Source organism: Pteronotus mesoamericanus, unplaced genomic scaffold, assembly GCF_021234165.1.
Source record: "Pteronotus mesoamericanus isolate MK-2021 breed Mesoamerican mustached bat unplaced genomic scaffold, CSHL_Meso_final contig_181, whole genome shotgun sequence".
In the NCBI taxonomy this organism is placed as follows: Eukaryota; Metazoa; Chordata; class Mammalia; order Chiroptera; family Mormoopidae; genus Pteronotus; species Pteronotus mesoamericanus.
In genome coordinates this window covers 10813891-10831430 of record NW_026555077.1, presented here as the reverse complement: position 1 = coordinate 10831430, position 17540 = coordinate 10813891, and the positions used below count along the sequence as shown (strand labels likewise).

Genomic DNA, 17540 nt, shown 5'->3' with positions numbered 1-17540 from the left:
TATATAGATATCTTAATTGTCAAGAAACATAAAGGTAAGAAATAAGTCAACATACTATATTAATTATTCCTCTATCAGATGTTTTAATACTATAATTAGGAACAACTGCTTTCAGAATTGTATTATGCTAAGTTTTCCCCTTAATGTTAACATTTATGCTTACAAATAAATGCTAATTTTTAAGTATGCATAATTTGAAGTAGAAATGTTTGCTTAGAATCGATTTTTAAAATCCTAGTCTTTGAGAAGCAGTTTACTTTGTACTTTTTTTCCAATAAATCTAACCTTAAACCTTGCAATTCATTCTCCTGTTTAGGGTCATCAAACTGCTATAAATAATTTTCCTGACTCCATATGTTACTCATGCTCTCGGAGGCATATGAGTTAAACCTCCAAAGGGGGAGGGTAGAGAATATAAAATATTAAAATGTACAGGAAGATAATGTAATATTTTTAATTAATAGGTTTGATGTACCTATTATTTTCCAACTAAATTTTTACATGTAGTTATAGATGACATTGTTTATATGTGGTTATATCTGATATTTTACAATAGGGGAACTTGCTGTTGAACCTGATTCTACCCATTGTCATGTGCCCTTCATCCGTTGTCATTTACTCTTCCAATTATTAATATTCCTTCACTTATGGACACCTATACTGTATTTCTTGGCTAGTTTTCACGATTACGTTTTTTTCTGTATCTGCATTTTACTTTTAATCATCTAAAGATTGTTTTCTCAAGCAGCTTCTCTTTCTAAAAGAGATATTTTGTGCAAAGAATCTTTTTTTTAAAAGATTATTTATTTATTTATTTTTAGAGAGAGGGGAAGGGAGGGAGAAAAAGAGGGAGAGATTATCAATGTGTGGTTGCCTCTCACACTCCCCCTACCGGGATCTGACCTGCAACCCTGGCTGGGAATCGAACCAGAGACCCATTGGTTCGCAGGCTGGCACTCAATCCACTGATCCACACCAGCCAGGGGAGAACCTTTCTAAATGTTCTTTTTCTCAAGGCAATTAAGAACATTGTGTTGCACTTACATTAATTCCTTTAAATAATTAGGTTAAAAGTCTGTATCCTTGAACTCTGGACTTACATAAATCCTGCATTCTCTGTACATTTTCCCCCTCTAAATTGAAATAAATGATGATTCAGTCATCTGCTCTGAGAATATTCCATTTCCTACTTACACAGTTATTATGGAAGACTAAAAGCAAACATTTTCTATCCAGTTTACCAAGTTTCTAATGTCTTCAGATAAAGTACTAAAAAATTTAAATTCTTAGACACTAAACTCTGTCATAGCTCTGAGTACAAGTTCAATATCCCTATTCTTTTGTATTTCCACATTGCTTTTAATTAAAGTACAAAGAATAAATTAAACAGTATTTATATGCAAATATATTAATATTTATTAATAAGATTTTTAATCTTATTTAGTCATATTAGTTATTAAATTTTAAAATTATTTAAAAATACAAATTTAAAAATATACTGTTGAATAATATGCAATAGATTAGAAATCATCAAAAATAACCAAATGAACATCACTTTACTTTTATATATCTAATGTTTCCTGAACTCCTTTGTAATACCAAAGGATTTGGTGAAAAATATAAATCTTATCATTTACATAAAAGATTGCCACGGAGCACAAAGGTCAAGCAAATCTGATCAAATAAATATTTAATATTTTACATACCTAATTGAGGCTGTAAAGATGTATGAATTTTATTCTGTGTCAGTTCAGCTTTCAGTGTGCGTACATCTGAAATTGCTTGTTTTCTCATCTATAAAAGGAATTATCTTTCATAAATAAGCTTCATTTTACCCTACTAAAATTCATAATTGTCATCTGAATGAAGGTTTTTTTGTAACTTTAACTGTCTTCTTTCATTTCCCTTTAATGCTTTCACTTCCACTAGATTACTAGGTTAAATTTATAGGTCAAATGTCCTGCTTATTTACTGCTAGGTAACCTATCAAATAATTTTATTTATTAATATAATCATAATAAAATAAAACTTCTAAAAAAACTAAAGTGACAATTTTTTATCTTTTGCTAAAGCTTCAAAACTTGTTCTCAAGTAAAAATAGTTAAAAAAACATAATTACCAAAAACCCTTAATTTCAAGCCCTGAGAAACAAAACAGTTAAGTAATATAATATAGTAGTGTTACTCCACTCTTCTAAGTGAATTAATCTCTTTGATTCTATCAAAAATTTTATTGAGACAGATATTACTACTTATCCCCATTTTACAGCTGAGCAAACTAAGATGCCTAGAAGTAACTCACTCCAGGTACAAAACTAGTAAGTGTCACAGCCAGGATTTAAACTCAAACTATCTGGTGCCACAGCCCTTACTTTCCATGTATTGTCTGTGGACCAAAGCATTCACATCACCTGGGAGCTTCTTAGGAATGAAGACTCTCAGGCTTCACCCCTGACCTCTTAAGTCAGATCCAAGTGATTTCACATTAAACTTTCAGAAGCACTGCTTATGTTGTACCAACTTGAGTATGGTTGCAACAGACTCAGGCTAGGTTTTCTGACCCTTAGTTCTGAATCTTATAGGTAAGTATGAGGTAAATTATTCCAAATTCAATAATATATAATAATGATGTGTACTGTGCCAATTAGGCACAATGGTTAAATGTTATAATCCGCTCCCCCATCTGTAAGCTGAAAACTTGTTCCCTTTTTCCTATTAGTATTTCCTCTTTTTTGTGCTAATATGAATTAAAACCATTCATAAGTGATATTTATAGGGTTAAAATATACAAAGATGGTACGATCTAATGTGCATGCTTTCCAAAAGAAAAGAACATTGATACTCTTGATTGAAGGCTCTGGAGGCATTTCTACTACTTTCTTTTACTCACCCAACTATTAAGTGCACGAATTTCCACACTGTCCTTCTGTTTATTGAATACACAAAGTTTCATGCATTGAACAATTATTTTTTTGAGTACCTACTGTATAATAATGTTAGGTATTCCTGTTTACTTAAAAATGTTCCTTTGCCCTTTTTCTTTTCTGTATTTTAAGTTTTAAGCTTCTGAGTACTGAGCCAAGGATTAGCCTTGAGAATGCCAGTAGTGAAAAGAATCTAGAACTGTGCTGTGCAGTATAGCAGCCATTTGCCAAATGTAGCTATTTAAATTTAAATCAACTCAAATTAAATAAAATTTGAAACTCAATTCCTCAGTCACTCTACAAGCTACATTTCAAGTACTTGATACCCTTATGTGGCCCGTGGGTACCATACCAGACAGTGCAGGTATGGAACATGTCTAACATCACAGAAAGTTACCTTAGACACAGCTGAATCTAGCAAGGGGTCATTATTCTTTCATCAAACTATTTCTGATAGAGGTGAACTGAGAGCATTCATATTATATAAATGAATATAACCATAGAGAATGAGATAATTACCCGAGAGGGGAAAATTAAATGAAAAAAAGTAAGACTTATTCATGAATAACTCTAGCACATGAAAACTTTTAAAATATTTTATTGAGGCTTTGTAGTGATTTACAGGGTTCTTTTCCTTTAATTCTTACTGGAATTTTTACTAAATTTTAACTTTGATATAACATGCATCTTTTCAGGGTTTAGCAGTTATACTTGCACTTTTTTTCACATGTGCTCTTTGTTAAGCTAACAATGTTAAAAAGTCACTCCCTACCCTTATGCTATTAACACCCAAAGTTAAAACACCAATAAGTGTTATAATTTAATCAGGAAAAATTCAAATTACCTTAGCTTCTACGATGAGTTTTATTTTCTCACTATCTGATTTTCTCTTAAGTTGGTCAATTGCATGCTGTACCTCAGTGATCTGAAGTATAAGGTAATTCTGTGTGAGATATATTAAGATATCATTACTAAGGATAACATCTATACATTTTAATTTTTAACTGCCTTGCTAACGTAAACTACGATGTGATTAACAAAAACCAAAAGAGCAAATCATGAAAAAAAAATTATTCCATAAAATAAATGTATTGCTTTAGAGTAAATTACTATTAACCTGTAGATTTCTTCAGTTTAGGGACTGCTTTCTCTTCTGTTCTACTACTATCATTCATGTATTATAAAAATAAATAGGTATTTGTAAAAATTATAATGAAATTAGTACCACAAATGCTGACTATCACTATGAAAGGAATATGCTTAAGATATTAGCAAAGCTTTAGAAATTGGCATAATTCTTTAATTAGCTGAATGAGATTAGAATTACTTTAAAATATTTAATAATAAAATGGTATATTTTATATAAGAAAACTTATTTAGTACAAGAAAACCTATGTAATATAAGAACTCTTTTGGTTACTTTTATTTGAAAAGTTTATGAGGTATATGGTCAAAAAAGAAATTATTTAAAATTTTAAGCAGCTTTTGTGAAAGTTAGTGTCATATATTGAATTTGATCTAACAGCTAAATAGCACCAGCTATCCTAAAAAATAGTATTAGTTAATATGGACAAAGCAGTATTTGAACTTACTTAGATTTTACATTAAATTTATCTAAAATGGTAAACTTGCTCTGGCCAAGTGGCTTGGTTGACTGGAGCATCATCCTATACACCAAAAGGTTGTGGGTTTGATTCCTAGTCAGGGCACATACCTAGGTTACAGGTTCAATCCCAGGTCAGGCACCTATAGGAGGCAACCAATTGATGTTTCTCTCTCACATTGATGACTTCCTCCCCTCCTTACCTCCCACTTCCCCTTTCTAAAATCAGTAAAAACATATCCTCAAGTGAGGATATAAAAAAAAAAAAAAAATAGAATAAATAAAATAAAATAGTAAACTTTTTACTCATAGAAACAGAGAACAGATTGGTGGTCACCAGGGGTGGGGCATGGGGGAAATAGGTGAAGGGGTCAAAAGGTACAAATCTCTAGTTATAAGTTAATAAATTCTGGTGATGTAATGTACAGCATAATAACTATCTTTAACAATACTGTATTGTTTATTTGAAAGTTGTTAGCAAATAGGTTCTAAATGCTCTCATTACAAGAAAAAAAGTTGTAACCATGAGGCAATAGATATTAACTAGACTTATTGCAGTAACCATTTCACAGTATATATATCAAATCATTGTGTTGTGCACCTTAAATCAATACAATGTTGTAAGTCAATTGTATCTCAATAAAATTGGGAAATATAAATGAGGACATTTTAAATATTTTTATTATATTTTACTGATTATGCTATTACAGTTGTCCCGATTTTCCCCTCTTTGCCTCCTTCCACCCAGCATCCCCCTCTCCCTCAGGCGATCCCCCTACCATTGTTCATGCCCATGGGTCATTTGTCTAAGTTCTTTGGCTACTCCATTTCCTATACTATACTTTATATCCCTGTTGCTGCTCTGTAACTACCTATTTGTACTTCTAAATCCCCTCACCTCTTCACCCATTCTTCTCCTCTCCCCTCCCACCTGGCAACCTTCTAGTAACTAACTTCTTTTCTCTTGCTTTTAAGAGACTCTTTATCTTTAATCTTTGGCCTTTTAGTAATGATGAGTCTTGGAGTGGGCTTCTTTGCAGCTATCATAATTGGGACTCTCCGTGCTTCCTGGACTTGCATGCGTATTTCCTTCACCAAATTAGGGAAGTTTTCTTTCACTATTTTTTTCAGATAGACTTCCAATTTCTTGCTCTTTCTGTACTCCTTCTGGCACCCCTATGAGGCGAATGTTGGACCTCTTAAAGTTTCCCAGAGGCTGTTTATACTATCCTCATATTTTTGGATACTTTTTCCTTCTTGTTGTTCTGCATAGTTGCTTTTTGATTCCTTATGTTTCTAATCATTGATCTGATTCTTGGCTTCATTCATTCTACAGTTGTTTCCCTATAAATTGTTCTTAATTTCAATTATGTATCCTCTGTTTCTGACTGGGTCTTTTTTATGCTGCTGAGCTCCACACTAAGTTCCTTGAGCATCCTTATAAAGTGTTTTGAACTCTGCATCCAATAGATTCCTTACCTCCATTTTGTTTAGCTCTTTTTCTGGAGTTTTTATCTATTCTTTCATTTGGGCCATGTTGCTTTGTCTCCTCATATTTGCAGCCTCCCTGTGTTTGTTGCTATATACTAGGTAGAGCTGCTATTCCTCCCTGTCTTGGTAGTATGGTCTAGCATAGTAGGTGTCCTGTAGGGTCCAGGGGCACAGCTGCCCCGATCACTCAAGCTGGGTACTCAAGGTGCGCCCTTTGTGTGGGCTGAGTATACTCTCCTCTTGTAGTTGAGCCTTAGTTGCTGTTGGCAGATCAATGGAAGGGATTTGCCCAGGCCAGTCAGATGCCAAGACTGGCTATGACTGCTGACCACCAACCTCCACCCTCTGTGAAGCATCAGCTGTGCCGGAGCAGGGTGGTGTTGCTCCAATGTGGCCTGTAGCAGTTCACTGGGTGAGTTGGCCCTGAGGTTTCCCAGGTGGTGCAGGCCAACGTCAGCCCCCACTTGTGTTTTGCCCAGGGCACCCTGCCTGAGCTATAAAGCACTGAAATGGCTGCTATTTGTGCTGGGCTTAGAGATTCCCAGCTGAAGCCAAGCTGTGACTCTAATCTGGCTACCACTAAGGCTCACTGAACCCAGTTGTTTCTTGTTTGGTAGGATTTAGGAGCTAAAACCAGCCATTCTTATGGAAAAGCAGCTTGGGTGGGCCCCTAATTTGGGGGGTGTTGAGCCTCTGTGAATTTCCAAGGTGGGTCACACAGCGTTAGTCAGGCTGATGGAGTCTCAGATATGGTACCAGCCTACTGGCTCTGTGTGGGGAAGAACTCAGCAAAGGGACAATGGCCTCTGCTCGCCCTTATGCCAGACACTCAGTCTCTCCTTGTATATGACTGGTACCCTTCAAGCTGCCATCCCAGTGTTGGAGCTCAGAAGGAGAAAGTCTGAACAGGTGAGTCCATGTATGGGTTCCCCAAGAGGAAATGCTTAGGGCTCTAGCAGCCTCCTACCCTGACTCAATCCCCACTGGTTTTTACAGCCAGAAGTTGTGGGGACTTATCTTCCTGGCATTGCAATCCTGAGCTGGAGGGCCTGATGTGGGTCTGGGACTCCTTACACCTGAGATATCCCTCCCAAATTTTTATCCACATGGGTGTGGGGCCAGCCCATTCCGCATCTGCGCCCCTCCTACAAGTCTGGATGGATGTGGTTTCTTCAATTCCGTAGTTGACCGACTTCTATTCAGCTTGATTTCTGACATTCCTGAGTGATGGTTGTTCTATATTTTAGTTGTAATTTTGATGAGGTTGTGTGAAGAGGCAAGCCATGTCTGCCTACATCACCATCTTGACTGACAGCCAAAATTTTTAATATTTCATCATGTCTAAAGTTAACTTGATAATCTTAACCATGATTAACATGTTATAAAAACTTTTTTTGGATAAGTGGAATCAGGCAACAAAAATTAAACAGATAAATGGCCCCTGGAATTTGTTTTTTAATAATATGGTGGAATTACTCAATTAAAAAAAGAAACTTCATGTCTCTGATTTTTCAACATTCAAGACTATCTTAAGAAATCAATACATGGACAAAATTTAATATAATTTAATAATTTCTTTAGAAAATCAATAATTTGAGATTCCATGAATGTTATTAACCTCCCCACACATAAAGGAAAGGGGAATGTAATAAATAACTGTTTGTCTCCACTGTTTTTCATCACATGTTCATCTCTTTCCTACAGAATCAGAGAAAGTAACCCTAACTTCAGGTACAGAATTGTTCATAACTGGTCTAAGTAAGCACGTAGCATGCCCTGGTAACTATTATTATTCCAGAGTAGGCCTGGTTGATCCCTCACCAAGCAAAAGAGCAAGTTTTATATGTTCCATCTGTCTGGAAGAGATTCTTTCTTGATTTGGAAGCATATAACCCTACTTGCCATTGGCAACTCTATTGCTACTATGAGAGAAAGACAATTTATAACCAAACCAACACTTGAGACTAATGAGGAAATATTGTGTTGACCAAAAAGTCTATTACATTTTTTTCCATAAAATAAAAGACACATTTTTTCATTATCACCAACATCTTTATTGACTTGGATATTTTCAGTATGTCAGCTATTGCCTGCATGGTATAACATTGATTGTGCTCAATTAATGTCTCAATTTGATTGCTATCAACTTCAACTGATCTATTTGATTGTGGAGGATTGTCCAGTGAGAAGTCTCCAGCATGAAACTTTGCAAAGCATTTTTGACACGCTCCATCAGTCACAGCACCTTTTCCATACACTGCACAAGTCTTTTTTTGCATTTCAATTGTGTTTTTACCTTTCTTGAAATAATAAAGCATAATATGCTGAAAATGTTGCATACTTTCTTCTATCTTCAATATTAAAATGGATACACAAAAATTCACCAATTTCGATAACTATTTTTTAAATGCACACTGATATGACAGCTGTCACAATACCATCTAACAAAATTGTTTCAAATGAAGTTAAAGCTCTATGAGAGCCATCATAAGGAAAAAAACCATAAAAACTTTTTGGTCAACCCAATACTAGAAGCATCTAGACATTTAAAGGTATCATTACACTGGTGATTGTATCTCCTCAGCATCATGAATTTTCTTATGGTTTAAGCCAGGTTAAGTCAAGGTTTGTTTTACCTGTAGCCCAAAGCATTCTAAGTGTATTAATACTAACAATTATAAAGCAAATATTTTGAATAGAATTTCTCTAATAGAATGTGAACTACACATTTAGTAGTACCTTAGAGTTTGTGATGTATGCCATATTCTTTGGTTTCATCTTGACCTCCCTGGCTTTAAGTTGCGTGAGCAGTTTTTTATAGTAGAGTTCTGAATCTTCTCGAAATGTTGCTAAAACCTCCTCCAATGATCCTGTCACTTTCTTTGTTTCAAGGTATTTTTTCTTCCAACTATCACAGGCTATAAAAAACAAACAAAGGCTACAGTCTGAGTCTGACTAAAGGATTAAACTTTTAAATAAAAAAGGACCCTAGAGTTAATTTAAGTTCTTCTATTCCCTCCTCCTCCTCCCGTATATGCTGAGAAAATTAGAGCTAAGAGTGAAATGTTTATTAAATAATAAAAGTATTTATCTACAAATATAGTAAAATAGCAATATATCTAAAAACCATGACCGAGTTTTTCTTTAAGCTTATAACTACTTCAGGAAAATATTTATTAAAAATATTATGTATAGCAAAATGCACAATTTTTTTATTCTGATCACTATTCCATAATCTGATTTGACTATGGAAAAGTTATTTATAATTGTGAAAGAAGGAGGCATAATATGCTTTTTCTGATTTTTCCTTCATCTTTTCAGCCCTCGAAATGACATGTTTTGTGATATCAGGTGATTCTGATTCATCTTTTGCTAAGATTATTCCACCTATATTCCCAAAATTGTGTGCAACAGAATTTCTCAAACCTCAGACCCTTAATTAGAAATTCAGCACTGCTAGCTAGGGAATCATTTTGGCACTGATGAGATTCTAAGTACAAATTTAACAGCAACACCAACTACATGCTAGCATACTAGATTATGTTTATGTTTATTTTTTTTAGATTATCAAAAAAAAGTAAAATCCATATTTAAAAACTCTATTTGGTGATTTAATTAAAATTATATAACTATATGGAACAACTACAAATTTTAACTATTGCCCTATATTTAATCCTCATGCCTTATATAGTAGGCATTTTTTTCTAACTAGTCTTTCTGCTTCTGTTCTTGTCCTTCTACAGGCTACCATATAGCAGTCATTCTGAATATTCTAAAATATTTAAAAAATCATGTAAATCCTTAGCTTAAAAATCCTCCAATGGATTCCCACCTTTCTTAGAATAAAATTCAAATTCCTTGAATTGGCCTATCTGTTCCTTGCTGGATTTCTTTTTTTTTTTTTAAATCCTACCCAAGGATATGTGTACTGATTTGTTTTGTTTTGTTTTGTTTTTAGAGAAAGAGGAAGGGGAAGAGAGAGAAACATCAATGTGAGCGAGGAACATTGATCAGTTGCCTCCTGTACTCACCCTGACCAGGGACTGAATCCACAACCTAGGTATATGCCCTGACCAGGAATCAAACCTGCAACCTTTTGGTGTATGTGATGAGGTTCCAACTGAGCCACCCAGCCAGGGCTTTTTGCTGAACTTTTGATGTTATTTCCTCTACATTCCTCCTTAGTTACCATACTCCAGCCATACTGGCCTTATTTCACATCCTAAGACTGAAAACTCATTCCTATCTTCAGACTGTGACATTTAGTGTTCCTTTTGTTCCTACTGTTTCCCCAGTATCTCTTTACATACTTGCCTTTTTAATAATCAAATCTTAACGGTATCTCCACAGACATGCTGCTCTTGGAAACCCTAGCTAAAGAATCTGTCCTGCTCATCACTCTTTAGTACATGCTTTTCAATTGACTTCTCAGCTCTAATTAGTAGCTGATATCATCTTATTTGTTAAGCAAGTTCCTTAAAGGAAGGGCCATGTCTGTCTTATTTACTACTATATCCTCAGCATTTAAAACAATGCTGGAGTCCTGGGCAGTGTGACTCAGTTGATTGGGCATCATCCAGCAGGCAATGGGTTGTGATTTAGTCTCCTGTCAGGGAGAGTATCACATCAATGTTTCTCTCCCTCCCTTCTCCTCCATCTAAAATCAATAAGCATGTCCTTGGGTGAAGATAAAAAAAAATTTTGTTTTAGAAAAAAAAAATCAATGATGGAATCTTGGCCAGGGGGCTTAGTTGGTTAGAGCATCATTCTGATACTCCAAGGTTGCTGGTTCAATCCCCTGTCAGGACACATATGAAAATCAACCAATGAATACTCTTTCTCTCTCTCCCTTCCTCTCTCTCTCTAAAATCAATAAATAAAAATTTTAAAAAATGCTGAAATTGAAGCACATAAGAGGCTCAATAAATATCTAATGGCTGATACATGCCTTTAATTTGAAACATTCCTGTTAAAATGGAAGGCGACTGATCATTCTCATTTTATAAATGGAAAGAGTGAGGCACAAAGAAGAAATAACCTGCCTAAGTAAAATATTGATCTGGTATTAGAATCAATTTTTCAATTTCTAGTCCATTCCTTGAATCTGTCTAATAAAATTGCTCATTTAAAGGGCAACAAGGCTGAGTCATTGCCACCACTTTCAGAATACATTTTAATATTAGGATGTAGAACCTTCAAAAATGTCTCCTGAAATTGTCAATAACCTTCAGTCAATTCTAGTACTGAAGCAATAATTTTGCTGTAAATTAAGAATCCTAAAACCAGTTAATTCCATATGAGCCTGTTACTCTTATAATTCTCAAATACAGCCCAAACACAGGACTCTAAAATCATTTGACATCCCCCATGCCATTAACCTATACTTTCTCCATCCTGGCTTATTTTTTCCACTTCTACAAGTCCTAACAACAATGTTTCTATTTCTATTGCAAGGAAACTACCTACTTCTTACCTAATTCCTATTGATTGATTGATTGATTGATTATTCAGTTTAGCAAAGCAGGCAGACACACATCAAAAAATTAAGCACCTTGAGGAGACTAAGGAATCCAGGCTTCTAAAGTGAGACTTATGCAGAGAGTGGATGATTAGTGAGAAAATGGCCAGTTGAAATGGGAAGAAAATAAAAGAAGAAGGTAGGACAAGGAGATGTAAATGGCAGAGGGAAAACCATGCCTGGAGGCCTGAATCCAAGAGGAGGCACACTTCAGATGCTAACACATCTTTTCCTGGATGTTCCTCTTATCTCTTCCATCTAATGTAGGTGGTCTCCCTCTGTATTCCTGCGTAGAGTTCTATAATTCCTTTATCATATTACTCATCAGGATGTATCATTACTGGTTAACCTGATTGTCATTTCCCCATTGGACTGCACGCTCTTTGAGGGTAGGGACAAGATTGTGCCTACCTATTAGTATCAGCCCCTAGAACAGTGGCCAAATTCAGTAGGCACTTAATAGATACTTTCTTTAGTAAATGATAGAAGAATGAATAAATATATGTCCCTTGGGAAAATTTTTGAATTTTAATAAAAAACACTTTACATAAAGCATGTTGCATTTACTGTATTAGAGTTGAACATAATTTAATGTTTTCTGTATTGAACTTATATCAAGTATACCACTTAAACCATAACAGTAAAATAGTAAATATTAAAAAGCATAAATTCTGTAAAACTTAAATTTTTTATAGTGATAAAAGATATGTAATAAACTTTACCATGATATTGTTTCAATGTACTTTGTTCATATTGCTTTTCAACTTTTATTAGCTCTTCTCTAATTCTTTGGAGATGCTTTCTTTCTTCCTTTACTCGTTTCATTTGTTTGATAATCTTCCTTCCTAAAATATAACCCATACAATCAATGTCTAAAAGCTAAAAAATGGTTCATTTCCTAAAATATATAGTGTAAAACTTAAGAGTACTTAAATCAGTAAGAATAAATTTTACCCAAAATTCTATTTTTCTCTCTGCAATATAGTATTTGTCTTTATGGAAAACACTAAGTAGTTATTTCACTTTCTAAGAGTGATACATAAGTGGATTTACATATATGTGAAGAACACAGTATGTCCCATACATGTGTAAAACTAGGTCAATTAAGGTAAAGCTCATGTAGTAATATGCCTTGGTTTAATTCTTTTGGTAAATTTATCTTGGGCCTAAAGTTATTGTACTTAAATCTTACATGAAAATGCAAATTTTAGGGTATATTTTTTAAAGCAGAAATCATATTAGTGACTAAACATATGCACTAATTAACATAAAATGTATATACTTTAAAATAATATAATTTATTTGTGGTAAAATATACATAATAAAATTATCATTTTAACCATTTTTAGTGTATAGTTCAATGGCATTAAGTCACTGATAATCTTAAGCAACCACCACCACTATCTTTCTTTGGAACTTTTTTTAACTTCTCAAACTGAAATTTGTTACTTATCAAACAATAATTCCCCATTAATATCACTTAACTTTATCTCACAAAATCATCTGTACTTATGGTGTTATCATACTTACTCTCAATCTGTAGTAAAGAGATATCAGGTATTTCTGGAAAAGCAGCAGGTTGACAAGGAAGTGAAGGAAAATCAGTAAGACCTGGTAAGGTGATGCACTCTTTTATCCTTAGCTGAAAGAAAATATGAAAATCAGTAAGATTTGGTAGGGTGATATATTATTTTTACCCATCTATAAACATTTGATAATGTATAACAACAATACATTTTTTTACTTATATTGTGATTTTTTTGGCTTATATGTATTTATACTTCCAGGCTCTTTCCTGTACTCCAACGTCTCCATTCCACTATTACTTGGAATGGCTTCAAATGTAAAATTTAAGAAAAAGAATCTATTATTGTTGTCTAAACATGATCTCCCTCTAATGTTTCTGATCTTAGTTGCTTTTTATGGTAGGTAATGTTTAAACTTTTCTAAGCTGGCTATGATTTTTTTCATCATGAGTCAATTTTGATCATTTATATTTGCTTAGAAAATAGGACACTATCACATTTTCAAATTTTTGCACACATCTTCTTTTCATATATTTTATCTCTTCTTTATTTGTGTTATAGCACCTTTATCTTTCCTGCTTTTTGTGTTTCTGCCCATTTTTGATAAGCCACCACAAGCCTCAGCCATGTTGATGTTTGTTTCTCCCTCCACCACTTTATAGATCTTGAATTGTTTCAATACTGCTAGTATTTTTGTACTTCTGTAAGTTATTAGTTTCTACTTTATCTTTCTTAAACCCTCACTACTATTTTGTTTCATTATTCTTTTTCAAGTTTATGTTATTTTATTTTCTTAACTTACAAAATCAGGTTCTCACAGGATAATGGCAACCACCTAAAATAAAAATCTCTCCAGCATCCTCCCAACTACTATAAAAAGAAAGCAAATAAAATCACCCATAATTTATGTCTACAGCACAGAATCCTTTAATTTACACATGCTTTAATCTACATGTAAGTAGGGAAATAAACACACTAGACCAGCTGAGTGTGTCTAGGAGCCAACAACTGAGTAGAGTCAGAAGTAACTATGCATTAGAAATATGTAGACCCTGAGAAAGAAGGTAACTGTTAAGATGGGCTCCTAGTGGCTAACTGGGCTCAAGTTCTAAAAAACAGAGTCTAGCAGCCATTTCTGCACAGGGGCCTCTCATGCAAACTGCACCTCACAGAGAAGCCAGCACTGAACTGTCTGTCTCTACACTGAACTGCTTGCCTAAATTGTATTTGTGCAACCTGAGCCAGCCCTTACGGAGTTGTTCCTGGAGCCTCATTTGAACCCATAGGGCTCATGCTTTCCCCATCCAATTGGAGCTGCTTAGCTATATTCCCATCAGCATATTCACTGACTAATCAGAGCAGCTCCATTCTGACCTATCAGAAAAGTGCCATTTGGACCAAATTACTAGAAAATTTGGAATCCTCACTTGCATGAGAACAGACCAATCAGGGACCAAGGGCGGGTACTTCTTTCTATATAAGCCAGCTCCCCTCTGGCTCTGGGAGCATACTTTCCTTTTTGCCAAATACTGAAGGATTTTCTCCTGGCTGAGCTGAAACATGGAAGATGTCTCACCAAAGCAAAGTAGAACAGGCCAACAAAGGACAGAGCAGAGTGGCACAGAATGGAGCAGATGAGCACAGTGAAAAGCAGATCATAATGGAACAGAACAGAGCAGAGCAGACCAGTAAGGATGCAAAGCACAGCTGGCAAGATGGAGAGAGGCCTGGTTCCACATCACAGCCCTGCTGCATCACAATTGAGCTGTTTTGCACTGAATAAAATTTCCTTCTTTACCACAGCCCAACTTGGAGATTTCTCTTGCTGTTGAATTGGTGCCAATGACCATCAGTTGACAACTATGAACAGATAACATAGTAAACATAAACCACAGTTTTTTTCTGAAATAAGAGGCTGCTCCCATGCAATGAAGAAATATTGAGAGTAAGAATAAGATCTGGCAAATCAGAGCACTTTCTATGAGGAACCCAGAAGAAAGGGGCCTGTAAAATATAGGGGGCCAGTGGGGCTAATCATGGGAATACGTAGCTTCTGAGAGGAAAACGCTTTGACAATGAGAGGTATTCCTTTGGGCTTGGTGATAAGAGTAAAGAAGAAAATGGCTAAGATAAGACCTCTGAAGAATTAAATGAAAGAGGATGATTAAAACAGTGAACATTAAAATGGCAACAAATGCACAACTATCAACAACTGAATCTAAAAAGAAAAAGCAAACAAGAAAAACAGAAACAGAATCATAGACATGGAGATCATTTTGGAGGGTTATCAGCTGGGAGGGGGAGAGGGGAGAATGGGGAAAAAGGTGCAGGGATTAAGAAGTTTTTTTGGTAGGTACAAAATAGACAGGGGGCTGTTAAGAATAGTAGAGGAAATGGAGTAGCCAAAGAACTTAATAGGCATGACCCAAGGACATGAACTAAGGGAGGGAATGGGGAAACTGGGAACAAGGGAACAAAAGAGGAAAAATTGGGACAACTGTAATAGCATAATCAATCAAATATATTACAAAAATAAAAATTAAAAAAAAAAGAATTAAATTAGTAGGAAAAATATCCAAAGAAAACAAACCTCCTCTTCCCCAAAACTCCATTTATTTAAAAATAAATAGCTGCATTTTGTTGTACCAACAGAAGAGGGTGCTCCTAACCTAAGAAGCAGAAAAACCATCTAACTACCGCTCTCTTTCGCTCTAAGAACACCTCAAAGTTTGTTATTACTGATAATGAAAAATCCAATACAAGTAAACATAAACAATATTTACAAAACAATCTAGCATTCACACAGGTTTTTAAAATCCTCACAACTGAACTAACAAGCAAAATAGAGATAGACTCATAGACAGAACGTAAGCTGATAGCTTTGGGTAGGGGAGCTGAGGGGATATAGGGATTGAATAAAAAAGAAAAAAAAAGAGAAAGAACTCATGAACACAGAAGCAGTGTGGTGATTGCTGGGGTAGGGGGTCGGATGGTGGGGGGAGAAGGTATAGGGGGTTAAGTGGTGATGGACAAAATAAAATGAAAATAAATAAATTCCCTCAAAATTGAAAACTAAACCAAAACAAATTTAAAAAACAGTCAGCCCTAAGGCAGATAAAACTTAACACTCCCAACCTAGATAAAATATACTAAGCAAGTTTTTGCAGATATTAACACTCTAAAAAAAATAACTGAAAATAAAAATAAAAAATAAGAAGACATGAAATAAAAGTTGGCCAAACAGAAGAAATTAAGGAAAAAATAAAATTGTCTCAAATAAATAAATCAACAGTCATCCAAGGAGGAACAGATATGACCAAATATATAGTAAGGATAATGAAAAATATAAATAAAAGGGGCAAAGAAAATGAAACACAAAGAAAATAGTAGAATAGATCAGAGAAAAAGTAACAAATATAAAAGATAAAGATAACACTAATTATGATCCCTGAAAAAGAAAAATAAAGTGGAATGGACCTGCTATTTAAAGTGTTTCCTAATTTTAGAAAACATTCTTGAAACAAAAGTCCTGATTTTCATACTGACGGAGCCCACTGTTTATCTAATAACATTTGACCTAGAATTCTCAAATGAGATATAGCCTGATAAAATTATTACACATTAAAGAAATTCTCTGGCCTTCCAGGATAAACCATCCAAGGCAGCTTACAAATATTTAAACACACACACACACACACACACACACACACACACACACACACACACACAAGCAAACAAGGCTGTGTCATACTTTTTTATAGAAATATATAGAACAAGACATTAGTAGAACAACATTTAAAAAAAAAGTCAATGGGAAGAAAGTTTAAGCCAAGGATGGTAGAGCTAATCAAGCTGTCTTCCAATATCAAGACTCTGTAGCAGGGATTAGCAACCTCACTGATAAAGGGCCACACCATAATAATTTAACCTTTGTGAGGCACATATAATCTTTGTCATAATTCTTTTTTTTTTTACAACTCTTTAAAAATGTACAAAACAAAAGGCATATAGAACAAACCCACAGCTAACATAATACTCAACAGGGAAAAAATAACCGTGTTTCCCTTAAGATAAAGAACAGGACAGGGATGTCTACTTTCATCACTCTTATTCAACATGGTACTGGAAGTCCCTGCCACAGCAATCAAACAAAAATAAGAAATAAAAGGTATCCAAATTAAAAAGGAAGATGTAAAAGTGTCATTACTTGCAAATGACATGATACTATTTATAGAGAACCCTAAAGATTCCGCCAAAAAACTACTAGAACTGATAAATTCAGTAATGTGGCAGGACACAAAATAAGTATTCAGAAATCAATTACTTTTTATTCAACAATAATGAACTATCACAAAGGTAAACTGTTGGGAACTGTCTTGTCTGGTTTCAGGGACTGTAGCCTCACCCACAGGCAAGAGGGCCTTAAGGCTGAACCTGAGCAAGGAGGCCTTGGGAAAATAGGCCACTGAGGAGACAAAA

At 34.7% G+C, this 17540-nt stretch overlaps 1 protein-coding gene across 1 annotated transcript in view; it reads right to left on the bottom strand.

The window, feature by feature from the left end:
* Positions 1–1698: 1698 nt before the first annotated feature.
* The window catches only part of SPATA1 (spermatogenesis associated 1), a 46758-nt gene continuing 30916 nt past the window's right edge, over positions 1699–17540 (bottom strand). The window contains exons 7-11 of the mRNA XM_054566850.1: positions 13066–13177; positions 12258–12380; positions 8757–8935; positions 3768–3866; positions 1699–1794 (exon numbers count right to left, since the gene is read on the bottom strand). Coding sequence (XP_054422825.1) covers positions 1699–1794; positions 3768–3866; positions 8757–8935; positions 12258–12380; positions 13066–13177 — 609 coding nt within the window. The remainder of the gene's footprint in view (positions 1795–3767; positions 3867–8756; positions 8936–12257; positions 12381–13065; positions 13178–17540) is intronic.